This window comes from Hemibagrus wyckioides, linkage group LG10 (genome assembly GCF_019097595.1).
Source record: "Hemibagrus wyckioides isolate EC202008001 linkage group LG10, SWU_Hwy_1.0, whole genome shotgun sequence".
In the NCBI taxonomy this organism is placed as follows: Eukaryota; Metazoa; Chordata; class Actinopteri; order Siluriformes; family Bagridae; genus Hemibagrus; species Hemibagrus wyckioides.
The window spans coordinates 16,189,186-16,211,141 of record NC_080719.1 but is presented as its reverse complement, the minus strand read 5'-3'; the positions used below and the strand labels follow the sequence as shown (position 1 = coordinate 16,211,141).

The following is a 21,956-nucleotide window of genomic DNA, read 5'->3' as shown; positions in this document are numbered from 1 at the left end:
CTCATAAGTAAGTATACCAGGGACCTCACACCTCAGTTTGAGGGTGAAATCAGACATCTGAATGCCATTTTTTCAGCCACTTTCCCATCTGGTTGTTCTCCTCTTGCTCTCCTAAACACAATTCATAAAATGCAACTCCAGAGCATTTTTGGAGAGGTGTGTATTGCCCTGAGGATCTTTTGCACTCTTCCTGTCACTGTTGCCAGTGGAGAGAGGGTATTTAGCAAGCTTAAACTGATAAAAAGTTACTTGAGATCAACCATGTCTCAGGAGAGGTTGAACAACCTTGCTATACTGTCCATTGAAAGCCAGTTCACTTTAAAACTGGATTTTAAGGATTTGATTGAGGATTTTGCCAGCAAAAAGGCCAGGCGTTTGGCCTTTGGCATTTAAGACACTGGCCAGTTAAACAAAAGACCATTTCCAATTTATATATGTTGTGTCTAATTTATTTTTAAAAGTCATTGTTGCAATGTATTGCATTTTGCACTCTGTTTGTTTAATATATTTGGTTGAAGATTTTGCAAGAAGGCCAGGGTTTTGCCATTTAAGTCACTGGCATGTTAAAGACCATTTCTAATTTATTATTATGACACATTGATTGTTAAGTCACTGTTGTAGTGTATTGCATATTGCACTTTTTTATACATAGTTTATATTTTTTTGTGTTTGTAATGCATGTTTAAGAATGTTGCATTTTTCAGTTATTATTTTTGTACTTTATTACTGTATTACTATACTTTATTTTTGTATAACATTTACATTTGCACAATAAATCATCTGCTAGCTACAGCTATGGTTGTTGTCTGACTGAATACTGATACGTTGTGGTCAAAACAAATAATAAAAGGCAGAGGTCAGTACTATGACTAAACTGCAAACAAAGATTTTGGATATCTAGCTTGGTTTGTATGTTTGGTGCAGAATGGGTGAGGTAGAGGGCCCAACTTCAAATTTTTTCTTTGGGCCCAAAACTGCTAGCAGCGCCCCTGTTGGTGAGTGTCACTCTATTAAACGAACCTAAAGACCAAGATTTGAGTAATCCAGTTATCCTCTGAAAAAGTCAGGGAAGTGTTAAACACAGCTGTGGGGTGGTTTAACAATTGTTTATCCTTTGTAAATCAGGGAAGCCTCTGTACATATTCTGTTACAGGGAAGGTTAATTACCATTGGGTGTTAACAAATTGTTTAACCTCTCTTTATTAGGGAAGAAGTTGGTTTATTTTATTTTATTTTGTTTGTTCTTCTTGTTGTTTTATTAGGGAAAAGTAATAAAACGGCAGAAATATAACTAGATAGTTTCTAAAGTAAGTGAAATTGTAGAGAGCCCGACACACCGCGGCTCTGAGAAGTTTAAAACAATAACCCGAAGTAGTGTGGTTTTGTCCAACAAACTGTGACAGTGTTTTAAACTTAAGTTTAAGTCCGAAGTACTGTGGCTAAGTTGACTGTTTTAAAATATAACAAAAACCTGACGTAGTGTGGTTTTGTCCGATGTACTGTGACAGTGTTACATTTGAAACTGTTTGTGAATGTTGTTTGTGAGCTGTGAATGTTATTGCAGTTGGACTTGAGGCCCGACGGAGTGTGGCTGTGTCTGAAACAGTGAGACTTTTGAGTTCAAAAGCCTGACGTATTGTGGTGGTTTATTCATTTTGAGTCCGAAGTACTAGAGCTGTGAATAAATAGACTAACGGGTATCTTAAAGTAACTAGATAACGTGTAGTCACTAAAGTTGTTCATACTAAATTCATTAATTCAGTAAGATTTTGAAAATGGAAGAGCTGATTGTTAAATACATCGCTAAGCATGGCTCTCAGGGAATGTTTGATGGAATCGAGAACATCGTTGATAAGCCTTATGAGTGGGCTATTGCCAAATTTGAAAATGATCCCAATATGCCTAAGAATAAAAAAGGAAAAATTGCCAATGCGCTTCAAGCAGTTCTGGGTGCATACAAAGTAACTAATAAGACTCTAGATGTGTTAAAGGCTGAAAATGAGCAACTTCAATCTAGACTGAATGATGGGATAATTTGTAAAAGAAATTTCCAGTGTAGTGAAACAATCTGGAAAGATGAAAAGGCCAACATAAAGAATGAGACTGCATTTCTTAGAATTAACAACAGCATGCTAAAGTCATCTATGGAAACACTGTCCAATGAATTGGAGGAATCAAAGATTGCTTGTCAATTTCTGATCAAAAATGGCACATTGTGTAACCAAGTTCCAGAAATTAGAGATTTGTGTAAAGAAAGCAATGAGAATTGCTCTCTGAGGGTACAGTTGAATTACCCAGGGCACCAATTCGCACTACTGCAGCTGTGTGCCCTGGTGAAGGAAGGGAGAAACCTTTGACCTTGGCACCAATGGCAGTAGGGGTTAAAAAGCTCCATAGGAATAGAGGCCACAAGGTTTCCTGTAGAAAGGAGGACCAAGCTACTGGAGATAAAAAGGAAAGACCACCCCCTTGTAACCCTGATAACCTCCTAGGGTGTTATTCGTGTGGCAAGGAAGGACATATTTCCAGAAATGTTCTCTTAAGAAAGAAAAGAGAACAGGCCCAAAAATTGATCAGTTACAGGTCACTGTAAACAGATTGAGTGAGGAGCTCAAAAATCTGTGTAACTCTTTGCCTGCTATTTATTGCCAAGCCACTCAACAAATTTGGAATATTCAGAAAAACAAGGTGTCTTTTGTGCAGAAAGTGCATCATCACAAATTTGAAACTAGAGATGAGTTAATGGTAAAGAACTACCAACCTTAGGGCCCATGGGCTGCTAACTGGGTGCAACCATGCGGAGATTCAGTTTACAAGCTCTGCCACAAAACTAAATACCAACAACCTGTTAAGAGATGGTCCCACAATGATCAATTAAAAACCATAAAAATCTGAAGCCAATCATACTGGGCCATGTAAATAGTTAAGTGTATATTGTAAGTCTTTGTAATGTTTTCTGTCTTATGTGTAGGAAAAAGGGCATAAATTCATTAGGAGAAATCGGCAGCAAAATAACATGCCTAGTCAGCCTGCTTATAACCCTTGTGTTGTCCCCACACTTTCCAATGAACGTCTAGGACAACTTGCTCAGGTGCTTCTGAGAGCACAGCAGGGGCAGGCAGAGCAGGAAAAAAACTAATTGTTTACCTTTCCCTGGTTATGTACGATAATGATAAAAGCTGGATATAGTTGCACAGGGAATGGGTCCATGTCTTAGAGCAGTTCAGGCAGTTCACCTAGCCTTACTAGCCTGCTCAGGTATTGTGTTGGGACAGGCTTTAACTGTAAGATGCCCACATGCAGTATCTGCCTTAATGAGTCAAGCTAAAATCACATTTGTCACCTCCTCACGTTGGGTGAAATTGGGTAGCCACAGTCACAGCCCCGAATATAATTTTGCAACGTGCCCCAGTCACTAATCCATCCTCTTGTATGATGTTCGCAAGGACTGATATTTCTGAAGAGGATGAGAATGAGGTGACTCATGACTGTGTTATGCTTACACACTCATCTCTGAGTATAATTGCAGAGACACCCCTAAAGAATGCAGATTTTGAATTGTTTGTTGATGGTTCTGCACGAGTCATTAAAGGAAACAGTGATCTGTATAAAGATGTTCGGCTTTATGAAGCTTGGACATGGCTAGACAAGGGGGCTAAAGTTAATTCATCAGGCTGCTGAGTCAAAGGGGGAAGATATGTTGCACCTGAGTCTTTGTTACCCTATCTGGCCCAACAGCTACACAACTTAGGACACATTAATCCAACAGCAATGGTTCACCGATTTTCTAATCAGTGGTGGAACCCAGCTTTCAGAGCAGTAGCGACAGAGACAGCAAAAAGATGTGTTGCATGTCAACAAAACAATGACGTCCCAGCAACAGTCACACCAGCAGCACACACCCCAGCCCCACCAGGGCCTTTTCGGCAACTGCAGGTGGACTACATATCATTACCATGATGCAGAGGAAAAACTGATGTCTTGATAGTGGTAGACAAATTCTCCAGATGGGTAGAAGCCTATCCCACCGGTCGAGCCACTGCCACACATACAGCTAAATGCCTTGTCAGTGATTTTATCCCCAGATGGGGTCTGCCTGACACTATTGACTCTGATCAAGGTACATGTGGGGGCTTATAATAACAGAGCCTGTAATGTTTCTAATATATAAGGAAAAGAGTACCCCCTCTATGTTTTATTTTATTTCATTTTATGTAGTTCATCTTCAAAGTTATATGTTCAAACCTCAGTATGGGTTTAATGTACAAGATCTGGTTGGTGCAAATGCATCAAACTGCTTCATCGGTTGTGATCCATGCACAAGAAGCTATGTTATTTTAGCAACATAACTATAGAGGGCTCTAGCAGAAGAAATGTGCAAGCGAGGATGAGAAACAGTAGAATAAGTTAGTAAAAAAGTGAGTGTATGAATGACGAGTTTCGTGTATGCTGCGAGCAAGTGCTTCTGTGATGTATGCAGGAAAAAGTGAAAAAGATTAAACGAACCCATTCAATTACGCACGCCTGGAACTTTGTCTGGATTGTGGCTGCTGCGGCTCGATCAAGTGAAAGAGGTATGTGATTGTAACAAAATCCCTACCGGGAATGTTCCTACTAAGCGCACACTTATCAAGAGATGTACCGAGTCTATTGACGCTGTAATTGACAACGAGGAAGAAGAAGTAGCAAAGCGCTATATGTGTTCACTACTGTCTTTAATGGAGGCGCAGGTTGAGAGAGAGAAAGAGGAAAATGGCGGCGGCCATAAAAACGTGACCGATCTGCCTCAGGCAGAAAACGATGTAGCGAATGAATTGGATTTAAATCAAAGTTATTCCAAAGTGCATGCTAGAAATACAATACTGGAGAAAATAAAGAGAAATGAGGGTGAAGCAGGACGAAATAGATCCACTGAACAGCAAGCAACTATTGGTCTCGCCCCTGAAGTCACTGTGAGGAGGGATTTCAAAATCTGCGGCCAGATTGGTGAGAGTGGACAAAAAGACAAACTGTCGTTCACCAATTTGATGCACCAGGTGGATAGAGGATTAAGAAAGGGCCATGGTGAAGCAGAAATTATTGAAGAAGTAATAAGAGCCATCAGCCCAGGATTAAGCCTACGCAATATGCTAGAAATCAAGAGAGATCTCACTCTGTCACAGCTGAAAATAATACTGAAGGGACATTTCAAGGAGGACAGTTCTACTGACCTGTACTACAAATTGGTGAACATCACACAAAATGCCAATGAGTCTCCACAAGCCTTCCTATTCAGAGCCATCGAATTGAAAGAGAAGCTGCTGTGCACGTGTGAAGAAGGCGGTGAATATTTTAGTGTAGAGCACATCCAGAAGAAGTTCCTACGCTCTGTGGGTACAGATTTGATCAGTGATCATATTAAATTTCAATTGAGGCCGTACCTGGATGATTCAAAGATCTCTGATGAAATGCTGATAAACAAAATGAATGAAGCAGCTGGTGATGAGACAGAGAGACTAAATAAACAAAAGAAGAACACAGGGAGTAAAGTGGCAAAAGTACACCAGCTGTGTTCAGAAATGGCGGCCCATTCGGGCAGACAAGATGAAATGACGGCTAAAGTGTCAGTTCATGAACAGTCAAGTGACATTGTCTGGCGTAAATGCCGAGAGGCACCGGCAGTGGAAGGGCGGAGAGAACCAGAGCTATATGAGATGGTTAGACTCCTAAGAGAGGAGGTTGCCAAACTTAGGAAGAGTCAAAACAACCGTTCTGAGTGTATGATCAAGGAAAGAGCCAGCTACCGGAAAGGGTATAGAGCTTGTCAGGAGAAAGGCGAGGTGGACCAATGTCAGCACTGCTTCAGATCTGGAGTCGTAGGTCATGCTGCCCGGGGCTGTAGAGCACCAAAGAATCTAGTAGAGGGGAGGAGCGATGTAAAGGTATCTGTTCATTCTATGAGACCAGAAAGCTCAACCTCCTTTGTGAGTTACAACGATCCACAAGAGAAAACCCAAGAGCTCCTGCGGCAAAGGATTAAACAATTGGAAGCAGAACTTGAGCAAAGAGGAAAAACGGAGCATGCTAGAGCGGCCACCTACGCCAGTCACATTCTGTTGCAGCGTCAAGCAAAATTGGATAAACTCATTGGCCCAAGATGTATAGTAGACTGCTTCTTCGAAGGTGTTCCTGTGCAGGCGCTCTGGGACACTGGAACACCTGCTTTCCCCACCTACAAACGCGCAGCCTAAGTGAACTGTTGGACGAAGGTGAAACCCTCATTGGCCGAGCAGCAAACCAAACTGATATCCCCTTCTCTGGATGGGTGGAGCTGAAACTCCAACTAGGGACTAAAAGAGGGGCTGATGTAGAATTCCTGGTGCCAGTGCTTGTCTCACATGAGCAAGGTGTGGGGCAGCCTCCAATCATTGGCTACAATGTTATACAGCAGCTGGTGACAAAGGGAATGGAGCAGCACCCTGAGGTGGTCCCAGAAATGGTAAAAGAAGCTTTTTCGTTTGACCAAAAAAAACTGCTGCACTTATCCAAGTGATGCAGAAGGGGGATCAAGCTGAAAGAGAGGGAATAGTGAAGGTTTGTTGGATTACTATGGTAGTGGCAGCAGGACAGACGAAAATGGTAAAGTGTAACGTGAGGGCTTGTCCGCTCGTTGCAAAACAGGAAGTCCTGTTTGAACCAGAATATATCCCACAGTAGCCTGAAGGACTGAATGTAGCTAGGATGGTAGTTAGCCTTCAGTGGGGGAGCTTAACAAAAATACAGATCCCTGTTACCAACACCAGCAATGTGGACATAATGCTCGCTCCCCGCACAATTCTCGGATGTGTACAGCAAGTCAAAGCCATCTATCCAGCAGACACCCAACCTGCTATTATAACATCAGACAGGAATTCCAGTAATGGTGGTGTGGTGGCAGGAGGAGTGGCCATGGAAAGTAGGGGTGTGACAAGTATACACAGCATTGACAACACAGGCCATGATGCTAACAAAAAGCTGTGGGACCCACCAGTGCCACTCGATCATCTTACACCAGAGCAGCAGAGGGAAGTCCAGCAATTGCTGAGGGAAGAATGTGAAGCATTTGCGAAGGACGAGGATGATGTGGGGTGCATCCCATCACTACAACTCAAAATCAGACTGAGTGGCATGACTCCAGTAAAGCGTACTTATGTCTCTGTGCCAAAACCACTACATAATGAGGTGAAAGAATACTTGGAAGACCTCCTGAACAAAGGATGGATTCAAAAGTCTCGCTCCTCCTATGCATCCCCAGTAGTTTGTGTAAGGAAGAAAGATGGTAGTCTACGCCTCTGTATAGACTACCGGGAGCTCAACCACAAATCCATCCCAGACCATCACCCTATCCCTAGGGTGCAAGACATGCTGAACAGTTTAAGTGGGAGTGCATGGTTCTCAGTCCTGGATCAGGGGAAGGCGTATCATCAGGGGTTTGTGGAAGAGGGCAGCCGACCCTTCACAGCTTTCATAACACCCTGGGGCCTTTATGAATGGGTCAGTATCCCCTTCGGGCTGTCCTCTGCCCCTGCTGAATTCCAGCGTAGTATGGAAGAATGCTTGCTGGGACTCAGAGATGACACCTGCCTTCCATACTTAGATGATAACCTCTTACACAGTAAGACATTTGAGGAGCATCTCTGTGATGTCAGAGAAGTGCTACGCCGGTACCAGAGACATGGGGTGAAGCTTACAGCCAAGAAATGTGAGCTTTTTAAGGCTGAGGTTAAGTTCCTGGGAAAAATAGTCTCCAAAGGGGGCTACACTATGGACCCCAAGGAGATTGCACCTGTGCAAACACTAAGGGACCGTAAGCCTAAAACTGTGGGTGATCTGAGACAACTGTTGGGTATTCCTGTCATACTATCGCACGTATATCCCTAATTTTTCCCAGACTGCCAAACCTCTTTATGAACTGTTGTCAGTGGAAAAGTTTCCGAAAAAGGAAGGAAGCTCAAAAAATCTCATCAGTAAGAAGGAAAGGGGTAGAGGGCGGAAAACAGCTCAAGTTCATGCCAGTCAGCCCATATTATGGACCGAACGACATCAAACGGTCCTCAGCCAGCTACTTGAGTTCTTGCTGTATCCTCCAATTTTAGGCTACCCTGATTTCGAACAATCCTTCATCCTGCATTGTGATGCATCCCAAGATGGACTTGGTGCCGTATTATATCAAAGGCAGCAAGGGAAGCTGGTAGTCATTGGTTACGGGTCACGCACATTAACGGCTCCAGAGAAGAATTATCATTTGCACTCGGGGAAACTGGAATTTCTGGCGTTGAAATGGGCCGTTTGTGAACGATTCCGTGAATACAGAACAATAACCCCTTGACATATGTTTTGTCCACAGCAAAGCTCAATGCCACCACTCACCAATGGATAGCAGAGTTGGCTGTCTACAACTTTACCATCAAATATAGACCAGGCCGCATACACCGGGATGCTGATGTACTGTCAAGGATGCTGTTAGATATGGAGCGTTACATGCAGGCCTGCTCACAGGAGGCCAGTCCAAGAGTTATCGCTGCTGTCACAGACGCACTTCTCTTGAAGCTGGAGGAAGAGGAACCCTGGATGTGTCCTATCACCCTAGCTACAATCTGTTCTGAAGCAGATCAGGAGCAAGGAGAACAATCTATGATGAAAGTGACACCTGAGGAACTGAAAGGGGAACAAGATAATGATCCAGTGCTCGGAAAACGTAAACATCCAAACAAGATGACGAGAGCACCACTGGTGAATATAGTGACCACTTACCCTTTTGAACTGGTGTCTGTGGATTTTCTGCATCTAGAGGGCTGCAAGGGTGGCTATGAATACATTCTCGTATTAATGGATCACTTCACGCACTATGCCCAAGCATATGCCTGCAAAACCGCAGCAGAAAAGATCTTTGGCGACTTTGTTCTCAGGCATGGAATCCCTAGCAAACTCCACCACGATCAGGGAAAGGAATTTGAGAACAAGCTGTTTGCACAGATGGAGGAACTCTGTGATATCCAACACTCCCGCACAACCCCATATCACCCTGCTGGAAACGGACAGGTGGAAAGGTTTAATAGAACATTGCTGTCAATGCTCAGATCCCTGCCGAGTCAAGCCAAGGCTGATTGGAAGAGCTCCTTAAACAAGGTAGTCCATGCATATAATTGTACACAAAGTGAAGTAACTGGGTATGCTCCATACTACCTCCTGTATGGAAGACACCCAAGGCTGCCGATTGATCTAATGTTCGGCCTGAAGCCAAGGGAGTGTGGAACATCATGCAGCGATTATGTCATTAAGTGGAAAAAACGCATGGAAGAAGCATATGAATTGCCATCAAAAACAGTTCAGAAAGAACAGAGAAGAGCCAAGCATGGATATGATAAGAAAATACACGGAGCAGATCTCCAGCCAGGAAACAGGGTGCTGGTAAGGAATTGTGGAGAAAGAGGTGGTCCGGGAAAACTCCGGTCATACTGGGAGGATCGAGTGCATGTTGTGACAAAAAGAAAGTATGACGACGGCCCAGTGTATGTGGTAAAGCCAGAATGGGGCCCAGGAGTAGCAAGGGTCCTACATAGAAACATGTTGCTGCCCTGCGACTTCCTACCTGTAGACAACAGCTGCCACAAGAAAAGCAAAACGCAATCAAAGAGGAAAAGGGACACCCGTAAAGTGTATATGGGAAATGAAGAAGATTCAGAGGATGACAATGACTGGAGAAGCCTGGAGACAAGGCCGACAAAAAAACTTGCAGAGAGCACGAGCCAGCTGAGACTAGAAGAGGATGAGCTCCAGTCAAGAGGTATGGGTGAAGAACTGGACCTAGAGCTAGAGGTTGAGCAGGCAATGCCCACCTTTGGGGATATGTGAGGGAGGGAACAGAAACTTAGAAAAGGTTGCAGATGTAATAGAGGAGGAAAACGAGATGGCAGAAGAGGGACGAGAGACCTCATCGGATGAGGCGGTCGAGGGTAGCCCAGCAGCGCCTTACCTGCCACAGAGAAAGTATCCTTTCAGACAAAAACATCCACCCACAATACTTACATATGATACATCAGGCAAACCTTCTATTGCACAGAGAATTCTTTAATTTCATAGTTGCTATGTGAGATAACATAAAACAGTTCATTGTTAGTAATTAAATACGTTCATAAGGAAAAGTTAAAAAAAAAAACACAAAAGGTTATAGGATTATATTTTCTTTCATTCACATAAAGTACCGGTAAACAGACACTGACACATAGATTGCTAAAATATGATATAGTCAAAACAGTTTATATGTGGGTCTGTGTTTAGAGCATAAAGCATGTTGAAGGTTTCAACCTTTCAGTACTTGATGAGCAGCCCGTCGCATGACGAGGCGATTCTTCAGACATCATATGGCCAGTGGTGTCTATGCCAGCGGATGACATGAAGTGGGAGATAGATGTCACGCAAAGACAGTTGCAAGACCAATGACCATCAAGCATAGAGACTGACTCCCTTATGTGCTATTTTGCTTTAATGTTAAGGACAGTGCTACTGGGAACTATGAGATGTCGAGGCGACATTCGTTCTTGGAGGGGAGAGTGTGGGGGCTTATAATAACAGAGCCTGTAATGTTTCTAATATATAAGGAAAAGAGTACCCCCTCTATGTTTTATTTTATTTCATTTTATGTAGTTCATCTTCAAAGTTATATGTTCAAACCTCAGTATGGGTTTAATGTACAAGATCTGGTTGGTGCAAATGCATCAAACTGCTTCATCGGTTGTGATCCATGCACAAGAAGCTATGTTATTTTAGCAACCTAACTATAGAGGGCTCTAGCAGAAGAAATGTGCAAGCGAGGATGAGAAACAGTAGAATAAGTTAGTAAAAAAGTGAGTGTATGAATGATGAGTTTCGTGTATGCTGCGAGCAAGTGCTTCTTTGATGTACGCAGGAAAAAGTGAAAAAGATTAAACGAACCCATTCAGTTACGCATGCCTGGAACTTAATTTATTGGCATGCAACATACACACTTCACAGGTGAAGTAGTAAAATAAGTGGCAAGGATGCTCAAGGTTAAGTGGAATTTGCATTGTCCATATAGACCACAAGCCTCAGGGCAAGTTGAAAGAGCTAACAGGACAATAAAGACCAGACTGAGTAAAATGCATCAAGAAGGAATACCCTGGATTGAAGCTCTTCCTGCAGTACTCTGCAGCATCAGAGCATCCCCCAACCGGTCTGTTGGGCTTAGCCCTCATGAAATAATAACAGGGCGTCCTATGTCCATGCCAGGAGCTATGGATCTTAGAAGTGCCAATGTACACATTGCATCAGATGCTCTTATTACATACTGTGTAAATCTTTTCCAAGTCTCCGTGATCACTCTTCTACTGGTCTTTGGTTAATTTACAACAGTATCTTTGGTTTGTAGAAGCAGTAAAATGTGGAGTGCAAAATTTGCAGTCACTAGGAATTAAGGAGTTTGATGGCTTGAGGGAAAAAAACTGTTACATGATCTGATTATTACGGCCCAAATGCTTCGGTACCTTTTTTCCAGACAGCAGAAGAGGTGAAAGGGTGAAAAGGTAAAGAGTAGGTGTGTGTGGGGTCATCCATGATGCTGTTGGTGTTCTGGATGCACCGTGTGTTGTAAATGTCTGTGACAGAGGGAAGAGAGACACTGATAATCTTATAAAATTTCTGTGATGTCATTAAGTAATTGTCGTTTGCTTGCTCCTAAATGCTGTTATAATGATGTTTTCTGTGGTGCTTTAATGTGGTTTCTGCAGAAGTATTCAGTTTCCAGTCTTCAGTTTCAGTCAGGCTGTTTGCACTTTGCCTAACCTTTCATGAAAATTATTATATTTTGTTTTGTTTTTTTTTAGTGATGACAATACTAGAAGAATTGATGACAATACTAGAAGAAATATCATACTTGACATACAAAAACAATTTTTTTAACAACTTTTGTGGAGAAGCATCAGGAACTCCTTTTAGTTGTGACAATTAAGAAAGACTCAAGAAATCAACTTTCTTGTTTTGCCTCTGAATCTTTATTGCAAATGAGAAATTCTGGAGCAATCACATGATATCAAGTTGAGTGATACATGAACATACTCCCTAAGCATTTCCTTTGATCACTTTGTTAATCCAGTCAGTGTAAGCTGAAATCTCAGTGTAGATATTAGGCACATTTGGATAGTTACAATTTCTGTTCAAATTGAATGAAACAATGCCCACTGCCACACCGTTGCACACCAGAGGCCCACCAGAATCACCCTGTCAAAACAGGACAAATAGCACAAATATTTTGCTTCAGCCTTCTCATTTTTCAAGAAAAATCATATATCATAATAAATATCATAACATATTTACCTGGCATGCTCCGCTTTTAGTTTTGTAGCCTCCTGCACACAGAACGTTATTTGGGAGACCAACATTCACTTTATTCCACTCCATCTTACAGACTGTGATATTTATGGTTGATACATCAGCCACCAGGAGGTCATTCACCGTGTTCTGGGATTCAGTTCTTCCCCATCCTGCGACCTGGCACTTGCTGTTGGGCTTAACTTGTTTGTCCTTGCTTGAGAATTTGATGATCTTCACACCTTTATTCACATTGACTTTCTGTGAAAGCTTTTTTTTTTTTTTTTACAGGATACACATTTTATATATAAGCATTATAAAATCACAGTGCTTGTGGTATACAATTGTGGTTATATATGAGTTCTGTTCTAAGTTCTAAGTGAATATAGTATAATAAATGATTCATCTGTACCTTCAATAGCATGATGTCAGCCCCATTCATTATTTTTTTGTAGGCTGGATGAATGTGCACACTTTTCACTGTGTACCTTCTCAGATCTTTTCTGTTCGGATCGATGTTGTGAGTCCCGAGGACCACACTAAGGCCGCTGTTTAAGAGTAAGGCAGGTAATAAAATTCGATATTATATTGAAGCAAATAAATCCACAAATCTCTGCTTATTAAGAAACACACACCATGAGAAGCCTACCTAATGTCACAGTGGGCAGCAGTGAGCACATAGCTGGGGTTTATGAGGAATCCTCCACATTTGTGCATGCCTTCATACTGTACAGATGCCATGAACTGCAGTGAGTTCTTCTTGGCTTTTTTGCCATTGATGATTTCCTCTCCATGTGTGCCTGGAAGAAGTTTTATTAATCTTGTAAGATTTAGTTTGATATTTTCTCCTCTTTCTACATCATGACACAAAATGAAGAAGAGTAGATTTAAAGGGTAAAGAATATTATTTTCAGGATAAGGATATACAAAGCAGACAACATTCAAGGTGGGTAAAAGCATGTGCAGTCATTTTCATTATTAATCAGAAGTGAGTGCTTACCTTTACGAGTAAGGAGGCTGAAAGCTGCAGCAAGCAGCAGGATGTGCACTGTCTTCATCCTGCCACTAACACTCACTGAGACAAAGCCTCACACGTCGTATATAAAATGTCACTGCAAAACCTGCTGATTGTGGGTTGTTTTTTTTTTTTTTAAGGCAATAGTGTTCAGTTCACTATACTTTAAGTGCTATTAAATCCTGGAAACATGTCATGGCAAATCTGACAAAAGCATTTATGACATTCAAATTCAACCTTCACATTCAAGCATGCACACTGTATTCTTAATCATATTGGTAGGTTAATTTTACAATATGCTTTAATTGTTTAACTGAGATTCTTTATTCTTTATTACTTGCAACAATAATCAACAACAAGGAGGGCTCTGCCTGCTCTATAAGTTGACTGAGATGCACAGGCAGTCCTGACCACCAGACAGACTGACTGGCCATAGCCCTGATTTAGACAGCGCTTGATGTTTCGTCTACCGTGTTGGTAGATTTGGTCAAAGCAGATTGCTGTCATGAAAGGAACCCGATATTATCTTTTGCTATTGTAGCCCATCTGCCTCATAATTCTATGTGTTGTGCATTCAGATATGCTTTTCTGCTCACTGTGAATTTAAAGACTGGTTATTTGATTTATCCTATCCTTCCCGGCAGCTAAAACCAGTCTACAATAAACATCATTCCCTCATCAACAAGGCATTTCCTCCAGCAGATCTGCTGCTGTACAAGACTAAAAAGAACTGAACTGTACAAAACTCTCTGTCCCTCTCTCTCTCACACACACACATACACACACACACACACACACACACACACACACACAAACAAACACACACTCTCTCTCTCTTTCACCAGTGTGGACACACACATAACTTATATTAATAACACTATTTATTGCACTATCTCAAACCCTGTTATTATTTCATACGCTGCTATGTTAATATTTATGTCTATGCCTATTTCTAATTGCACTACCTCAACCGCCGCTACTCTGTACATCATTTCATTTTTATTGCATTTCATTTTTTTACATTTCACTACACGTTCTATTTTCTTTTGGCGCTAAGTGTCTTGTTCTTGTGTTGTCTTTTTCTTTTCGTACCTACTGTTTTTGCTCTGTATTGTCTTCGCACTGTTTGCACCTAGTTTGCACACTTTGCACTTTATGTGGTTAGGACAAAAACCTTGGTCCTAGCTCTGTGTTGTTTTTTTTCATATTTTGATCTTCATGTTGTATGTTTATGTAGCACCAGGTCCTGGAGAAACGTTGTTTTATTTCACTATGTACTGCGTGAGCTATATGTGGTTGAAATGACAATGAAGCAATAAACAAAAAATTGAATCTTGCTCTCTGGATTGTTTCCCGCACCATTCTGTGTAAACTCTACAAACTACTATGTGTATGTGAAAACCCCCAGAAGATCATCAGTTTCTGAAATATTTGTGTCATTTTAATGGTGGCTTATTCTCTTTAACTTTTATTTTATCCAAGTATGGATCACACACTCACAGACTTCGTGAAGTATGTGCTCAGTGTTGCCTGACCGGTCATTACTGAGCCTATATTCATCGTTCACCTCTTAGGTTTTAATATTGCTTCTGGTTTTCTCAACCTGCTCTTGACTGCCCTATTCCTAGCTGTTTGCTGAATGGCTGAAATATGCCTGTTGTTTTGACTTAGAATTTTGTCTGTTTATTTGGATCCTTTGCCATGTGTAAAAAAAACAAACAAAAACAAAACAAAACTGATTTACCTGCCATTGCATCTGTCTCAGCCCCTCACTTGTGATAATTGTACAGCACTTTGAGCATATTATTATTATTATTATTATTTTGTTGTTGTTGAATGGTTATTACCTTTGTATGAGTACATTGCATGAAGAGAATCTTTGTGCACTGTGTGAACTGTGTAAAATGTGCTTAGTATGATTGCCCATGCAGCGCTGTAAGAATTAGGGGCAACTTTCACACAAGCAAAATGTGGCTGTTTAGTAAACCAAGAGTGATACAAGTGCAAGACACCACATAATAACAATTTTTCTGCTTATATAACAATGTGGTAGTCTATATGTCATTAAGTTATTGTATTTTGCCTGCTTCTAAAAGCTGTGTAAATGAAGTGTGTTGTGATGGTGTAACTTTAATGTGGTTTCTGCAGAAGAGCACTCCAGTCTAAGTGTCAGACTTCAGTTGCAGTCAAAGTGTTGCTCATTAAAACACTTTGTTCTTGAATGTGTTGAGATACAAGCACATTTTTGACAGCTTTATAGTACCTTTCACAGGAGAAGCATCCAGAACTTCTTTTAGCTGTGACTGTTTAAGAAAGACTCAAGAAATCAACTCTCTTTTTCTGCCTCTGTATCTTTATTGAAGAATGACAAGTTCTGGAGCAATCACATGATATCAAGTTAAGCAACACATGAAGAACATCCATGTTAAGTGTCTCCTTTGATCACTTTGTTAATCCAGTCAGTGTAAGCTGAAATCGTAGTGTAGACATTAGGCAAGTTTGGATATGTACAATTTCCCTTAAAATTGAAGGACACTATGCCCACTGCCACACCCTTGCACACCAGAGGCCCACCGGAATCACCCTGTCAAAACAGGACAAATTTACAAATGTTTGTAATGTGGAATCTTGTAGCACCATGATGCGGAAAAATTCATGTATCTCATGCATCATCGTACCTGGCATGCCCCACTTTTGGTTTTGTATGCTCCTGCACAAAGAACATCATGTGGCAGTGGAAACACTTTGGCCCACTCCTTCTTACAAACTGCAATATTTATAGTTGACACATCAGCCACCAGGAGGTCAGTCATATTTTCCCGGGTTTCAGTTTTTCCCCATCCTGCAACCTGGCACTTGATGTTGGGCTTGACCTGTTGCCGCTTGTTTGGAATTTTGGCAATCTTCACCTTTTCATTCAGATTGATTTTCTTTGAAAGCTTTTTTTGTAAGAAAAAAGTACATTTGTTAGCCATAGAACACGACAGAGCTTGCTGTTATAGGACAATAATTAACAACAGTAGTGCATTTTAGCAGCTATAAACAGCTGTTCCTGTGCCACCCACACCAGACAAGCAGACAGCATAGCTTATCACTTTACAGAGAAACTGGAAAGCACCAGTTCCCCTGTCTGGAAGACTTTCCCTCAGTGAAACTCTTACTTGCTTACAAAACACTGACACTGGAGATTCCGTCAATAAATGTTAAATGCACAGCTCCTTGAAAAAGGTTTAACATCAACGAGTATACAGAAAATATATTCAAACTTTGTTTGCTTTGTTAAATAACAGCACATTTGATCTTTTTTTTAATTATTAGGTGTAGATTATGTGAAGTGTCCACCACTGAATGAGTTCTTACTAAAGAACATTACTATAGTTGGTACTATAGAAAAAGGTACATTCATATACACCTGTGATTAGAATTTCAGCCAGGATCACTGTCAGTGTCAAAGCTTCTGACCAATCAGATTTGAGAATTCAACAGCATTTATAACGATAATTACACAGGTTCGGTCCCAAGCCAGTGCCCAAACCCCAGCCACTGGATGCAGTGCCGGTCCCAAGCCAGTGCTGATATTCAGTACAACAGCACTCTTGCTAATCTAAATTATCGTAATTATTTGGATTCTGTAGTCAACCTACAAACAGCTCTGTGAATACTTTACTTGTTTAATGGATTTATCCATACCTTCAGAAGCATAATGTCAACCCCATTACGAGGGCTTTCCTTATAAAATGGATGAATGTGCACGCTTTTCACTGTGTACCTTCTCAAATCATTCCTTTTCGGATCGATGTTGTGAGTCCCGAGGACCACACTAAGGCCACTGTTTAAGAATAAGGCAGGTATTAAAATTCGATATTATATTGAAGCAATTAAATCCACAAATTTTTGATTATTAAGAAACACACACCATGAGAAGCCTACCTAATGTAACAGTGGGCAGCAGTGAGCACATAGCTGGGGTTTATGAGGAATCCTCCACATCTGTGCATGTCTTTATACTGTACAGATGCCATGTACTGCAGTGAGTTCTTCTTGGCTTTTTTGCCATTGATGATTTCCTCTCCATGTGTGCCTGGAAGAAGTCAGTCTAGTAAGATTCACTTTGATATTTTCTCCTATTTCTACATCATGATACAAAAATGAAGAAGAGTAGATTTAGATTGTAGGGAATAAATCACAAGTCATGCATTTTCACTATAGGAATATTCAAAGTACACAACATACAAGGGGCTCAGTATATCAAAAAAAACTATGTGCAGTATTCTTTATTATTATTCAGAAGTGAGCACTTACCATTAAAAGTGAAAATGCTAAAAGCTGCAGCAAGCAGCAAAATGTGCACCGTCTTCATCCTGCCACTAACACACACTGAGACAAAGACTTAGATTTCCTACATGCAGACTCATTGCATGACCTGCTCATTGTGGTTTTCTTTTTTAGGTAAAAGCGTTCACCCATCTCTGCTTTGAGCAGTGGCAGGCCATGCATTTCACATCTAGGCCTTCAGTGGTGTCCTTCCTGAATTAATTCACCTCTATACCATCATTATGACGCCACCATGGACGTTGCTAGGCCATTTTTAGGGGGACTTTAGCCCCCCTAACATTTCTACTCAGCCCTCCTAAAATTCTGCAACTCTCCATAAACTCTACACAATTTAAATTTAAAGGAATAGTCAATTATTATGGTTTTCTCAAAAAAGACATTCATGATGACGTATGCAGCAAACTGCAATCTCTGGAGGACGCAGCATCCGAAATGAGACACAGAGAATAAACAAATAATGTATAACAATGTATAATGTGACGCCAACTCAAAATCTGATTGGTTATGGTAACAGTTTTATTGCCGCTTATTTTAAGCTACGGGCGCCTGTACTATTGATTCTGAAGGCCTTAAGGCCTATTCTTTCACTCTGGCAACTCTTTCACTCTTTCACTGATGTCCGCCACTGGCTGAAATATGATTGGATAAATACTCATCATAAATATACACTACTGGAAGCAGCATAACCAAGAGAAAAGCTATGAAATGTAGAGAATAGACTATTGGGAATAATCCAATACACATTCATGGAAAAATATATTAAATATATTAAACTGCAAGTCATTGATTTAGATCACTGCTGTTTATGCCAGCAGAGAAGGCCTTGCTGGCCCTGACGGTCCGCCACTGGCTTTGAATGAAGTACTGTTAAATCCTGGAAGTGGTATAGGTGACTTGTCATTCAAAATTTCTCAAAAAAAAAAAAAAAAAAAAAAAAATCTCTAAAAAACAAAAAAATCTCAAAAAAAATAAATAAAAGTAAAATCCAACTAAGCATAAGAATACTCTGGAATTGAAAGCCAACAACAATGGTCACTGCATCACCATGCTACCCAGGAGGACAAGTATTTTTCACTGTGCAATTTATTTGGGTCTCCTAAATTTGTGCCAGAAACCAGGAATATGATCTGAGAATGAAGACATGGAGTCTATGCTTGAGTTGGTCGAAAGCCTGCTGTGCAGCATTGGGCCAGGGTAATTTCTTGGATTTCCCATGGAGCAAGGCTGTAAGGGGGCAGCTGCAGCATTATAGTTAGTATAGTTATATATAGGAGATCTTTAAAGATTTCATTCACAAATGATTGCAACACAGAGGGCATGTTGGTCAGTCCACATGGCATTACAAGATATTCATAATGACCCCTTGGATGCCTCTCCTCAGGTCAGCTCTGGCAGACCTGCAGACCTGAAGGCCAAGTTATGAGCCCTGATCAGAGCCTGGACTTCGCTTGTCATCCAGGGTTTCCTGTTTGGGAAAACCCGGATACGTTTGTTGGAGGCACCGGGGGGACGAGTTCTTTGTTTGGCCATGAGAGCAGTGGGTTATGGTCCCAGAGCCATGGAAACCCCATTTTAAATTGATTAGCTGGAGAGAAGGTCACAAGGAATGTGGTTTCTTCCACATGGAAAAGACCTGTCTGCAAGAATATGAGAGCAATTTCGTGAGTTGAGGCAATTGAGGCTGCCCCCAATGGGTTGATTATCAAATGCTGTTATCCTCAGATTGATGGTGCAGGTGGTGGTCAGGAGACAAAGTTCTTAAACCAGCTGGTGGTGGATAAAGTTGATGGTTGACCTCGAGTCCACTAGGGCTGAGACACAGTGGGTGCTATTACCATGACATATTTGTACAGGAAGGTGGAAACTGAAAGGACAAATGGAGGGGCTCACCTTGGGGCTTTGGATGACAGGTCTCTCAGGGCAGACATCGCAGCAATGTCCAGCCTGACTGCAGTAGAAGCATAACTGGAGGCACACGCAGTGCTGGAACTCCTCCAGAGTGACTCTTTTGTTCAGGACCCCTGGCACATTTGGTGGAGTCTGGGCAGTACATATCCAGTTGGTGTGCAAAAAATACCTCACACTGTCATAGAAATCCTTTGCAGTGGTCAGCGGAGCCATCATTTCTTGGCTATTGCCATGTGGGTAGCCTCAAGGCATGGAGCTGATGGATTGGCCAAGGCCTGGAGCAGCTGGTTGTTGGTGCTTTGAAGGGCAATAGATGCTCCTGGTAGGCTGCTAGCGCTTGACCCTGTTGAGCCATGATGGCCTGGAGTTGCACCATATCCGCTGGATCCATCGGTGGCAAAGTATCCTGTAATAAAGGAAGAGCTGGATCCATGGGCACAGTAGCAAACAACTTTAATAAATCCAAAGACCAAATACAAAAAACAGCGAGACAAAGACAGGTTGATAGAACAGACTCAGAGTCAAAAAAGCATAGTGGCAAATCCAGCAAGGGCAAAAGACAAAAAGCGATAAACAGAGCAAACGGTCATACACAATGTCAGTAGAACAATGGCAAACACATGGCTCAGCACACAGAATGACCTAACGCTACTGTACTTCAAGCTGAATCATGGTGTGAACAAAAGTGAACTTCCATAACTCGGAAGTCCTAGTATTCAGGCGAGGGTTCCTTCCGGTGAGTGATGTAACAGGAGAAAAAAACAACACACACAACAGCATGGAGTATTGCAAAATATCAAAACAGGTCCATTATACAGAACTCCTCTGTCATAATACAAACTACTGAGCTGTACATTTCTACATAGATTTGTTAAAGCAATATATGATATGGAATCATATGAAATGGCAATTAGCTACTTTAGCTATGACAAAATGGCTGGTACTACACCTGTAACTATAGAACCATCTTCTGTTGGATTAGAATTGTGTCTGAATCAATAGTATGCAGTAAAAATCAATTTGTTTTTGAGTTCTTTTAATGTTTTTATGTATCTCATTCAAGGTTCTATATTTTTTCATCAATAGCTTCTTTCCTGTTTGAAGTATATTTTTGAGGGGTATTTCAGACATACAAATTAGTAACAAGAAGGATTAGACTTACTGGCAGTAGATGTCTAAAATTTTTTGTCTATAAACTTCACAATGCACAGTTCCCCACACTGGCAAAAAGTAAAACAAATTTCTACCTTATTTCTAAATGGACTGTTCTGAGATTTACAAAAGAAATATGATTTTATTTCTAGAGGTGCTGCTTCACAAAACCTTGTGCAGAGGGCAGCTTTATTCAAGATTTTCCAGATTTAACTTCATTGATGCCTGTCACAAGGCACAGTGGGAGGCAGAGGCAGGTTGAGAGGACACAAGTACAGATGGATTTTTCGTTTAATTCAGCGAGCTTAGAGCTGGAGACTGCCCCATCTGCCTCTGCAGAAAGCTTGGGAGCAGGGAAGGCTACCAGATTGACCTCATAGTAGGTGGTGAGGCTGGTTCAGGCTGGCTCTTCTCAGCAGCTCTTCAAGGTTCCTCCTGTGCCTCCTAAACTCATGGCATGAACAAACTCCTCCACCCGCAACAGGCAGGCTTCCTGTTACAGAAAGGAGCCCTGCCCACCGGAAGGCTCGGCCCATCAGGCATGACAGCAGGAACCCCAGCTACGGTTCTTCCTTGGGCAGGTCCTGAAGCTTGAACCCAAGTAGCAGGTCCTTATTGCTACTGAAAAGATCCAGGGGTTACAGGTTCCACAACTGCTGGAAGCAGATGGAGTCAGGCATAGGCATATTTAGCCACTCTTTCCATTCTTGATATGTCCATGTTTCAGCAAAGTATTCTGTCCCGAGAAACAGAGGCAGGCTGAGAGGACAGAAATGCAGGTGGACTATTCATTCAACTCAAACGGATGATTCCAAAAACAAATCCGAAAGAAAAAGGCAGGTCAAGGTGAAAAACAGGCAGTGGGAAAAAAAGCATGGCTAAAACAGCGAATCATGGAATAGGCATGGACAAAGGCATAAACATGGCATAAACAGACCACCAAACCCCTGTGCCCCCACATACATTATTACAAGCAATCTTTAAATAGATTAAAAGGAAGTAAACAGTGCAGATACTGGGTTAGATGCAGCAGTTTTTGTTTGTAGATGCACAACTGAGCACACAGTGTACCATGACACTGAAAGCCGCAGGAAGCAGCAGAATGATGTGGCGTGTTCAACCTGCCACAAAAACTGTTACCTCTTACTCATTACTTATACAGATAGCATGACTCAATTTTTAACAGTTTTTTTTAACAGAA

At 41.4% G+C, this 21,956-nt stretch overlaps 2 protein-coding genes across 3 annotated transcripts; both read right to left on the bottom strand.

Annotated features, from left to right (window-relative positions):
- Positions 1–12,018: 12,018 nt before the first annotated feature.
- On the bottom strand, positions 12,019–13,411 carry LOC131360653 (granzyme B-like). Its single transcript, XM_058401296.1, has 5 exons — positions 13,346–13,411; positions 12,995–13,145; positions 12,758–12,893; positions 12,352–12,615; positions 12,019–12,255 (listed from the first exon to the last, which is right to left on the bottom strand). Exons 1-5 carry the CDS (start codon positions 13,401–13,403, stop codon positions 12,097–12,099), a joined length of 768 nt encoding a protein of 255 aa, XP_058257279.1. The 5' UTR covers positions 13,404–13,411; the 3' UTR covers positions 12,019–12,096.
- Positions 13,412–15,706: 2,295 nt separating this feature from the next.
- LOC131360224 (mast cell protease 4-like) lies at positions 15,707–18,571 on the bottom strand. Of its 2 annotated transcripts, none has more exons than XM_058400452.1 (5): positions 17,663–18,571; positions 17,291–17,490; positions 17,051–17,189; positions 16,039–16,299; positions 15,707–15,944 (listed from the first exon to the last, which is right to left on the bottom strand). In XM_058400452.1, the coding sequence occupies exons 2-5, from the start codon at positions 17,380–17,382 to the stop codon at positions 15,786–15,788; spliced, it is 651 nt and encodes a 216-aa protein (XP_058256435.1). In that variant the 5' UTR covers positions 17,383–17,490; positions 17,663–18,571; the 3' UTR covers positions 15,707–15,785. The 2 variants fall into 2 exon arrangements, with proteins under 2 accessions (XP_058256435.1, XP_058256434.1); XM_058400451.1 differs by having other exon boundaries at positions 17,291–17,441.
- Positions 18,572–21,956: the final 3,385 nt, after the last annotated feature.

Excerpts from the sequence above, each read along its gene's own strand:
- LOC131360653 (XM_058401296.1), bottom strand. The coding sequence starts at position 13,403 with ATGAAGACAGTGCACATCCTGCTGCTTGCTGCAGCTTTCAGCCTCCTT. Across the intron at positions 12,894-12,994 it reads GCTGCCCACTGTGACATTAG|CGGCCTTAGTGTGGTCCTCG; the intron begins GTAGGCTTCTCA and ends ACTCTTAAACAG. Across the intron at positions 12,616-12,757 it reads CTGACATCATGCTATTGAAG|CTTTCACAGAAAGTCAATGT; the intron begins GTACAGATGAAT and ends AAAAAAAAAAAG.
- LOC131360224 (XM_058400451.1), bottom strand. The coding sequence starts at position 17,720 with ATGAAGACGGTGCACATTTTGCTGCTTGCTGCAGCTTTTAGCATTTTC. Across the intron at positions 17,442-17,662 it reads TAGCATTTTCACTTTTAATG|GCACACATGGAGAGGAAATC; the intron begins GTAAGTGCTCAC and ends GACTTCTTCCAG. Across the intron at positions 17,190-17,290 it reads GCTGCCCACTGTTACATTAG|TGGCCTTAGTGTGGTCCTCG; the intron begins GTAGGCTTCTCA and ends ATTCTTAAACAG.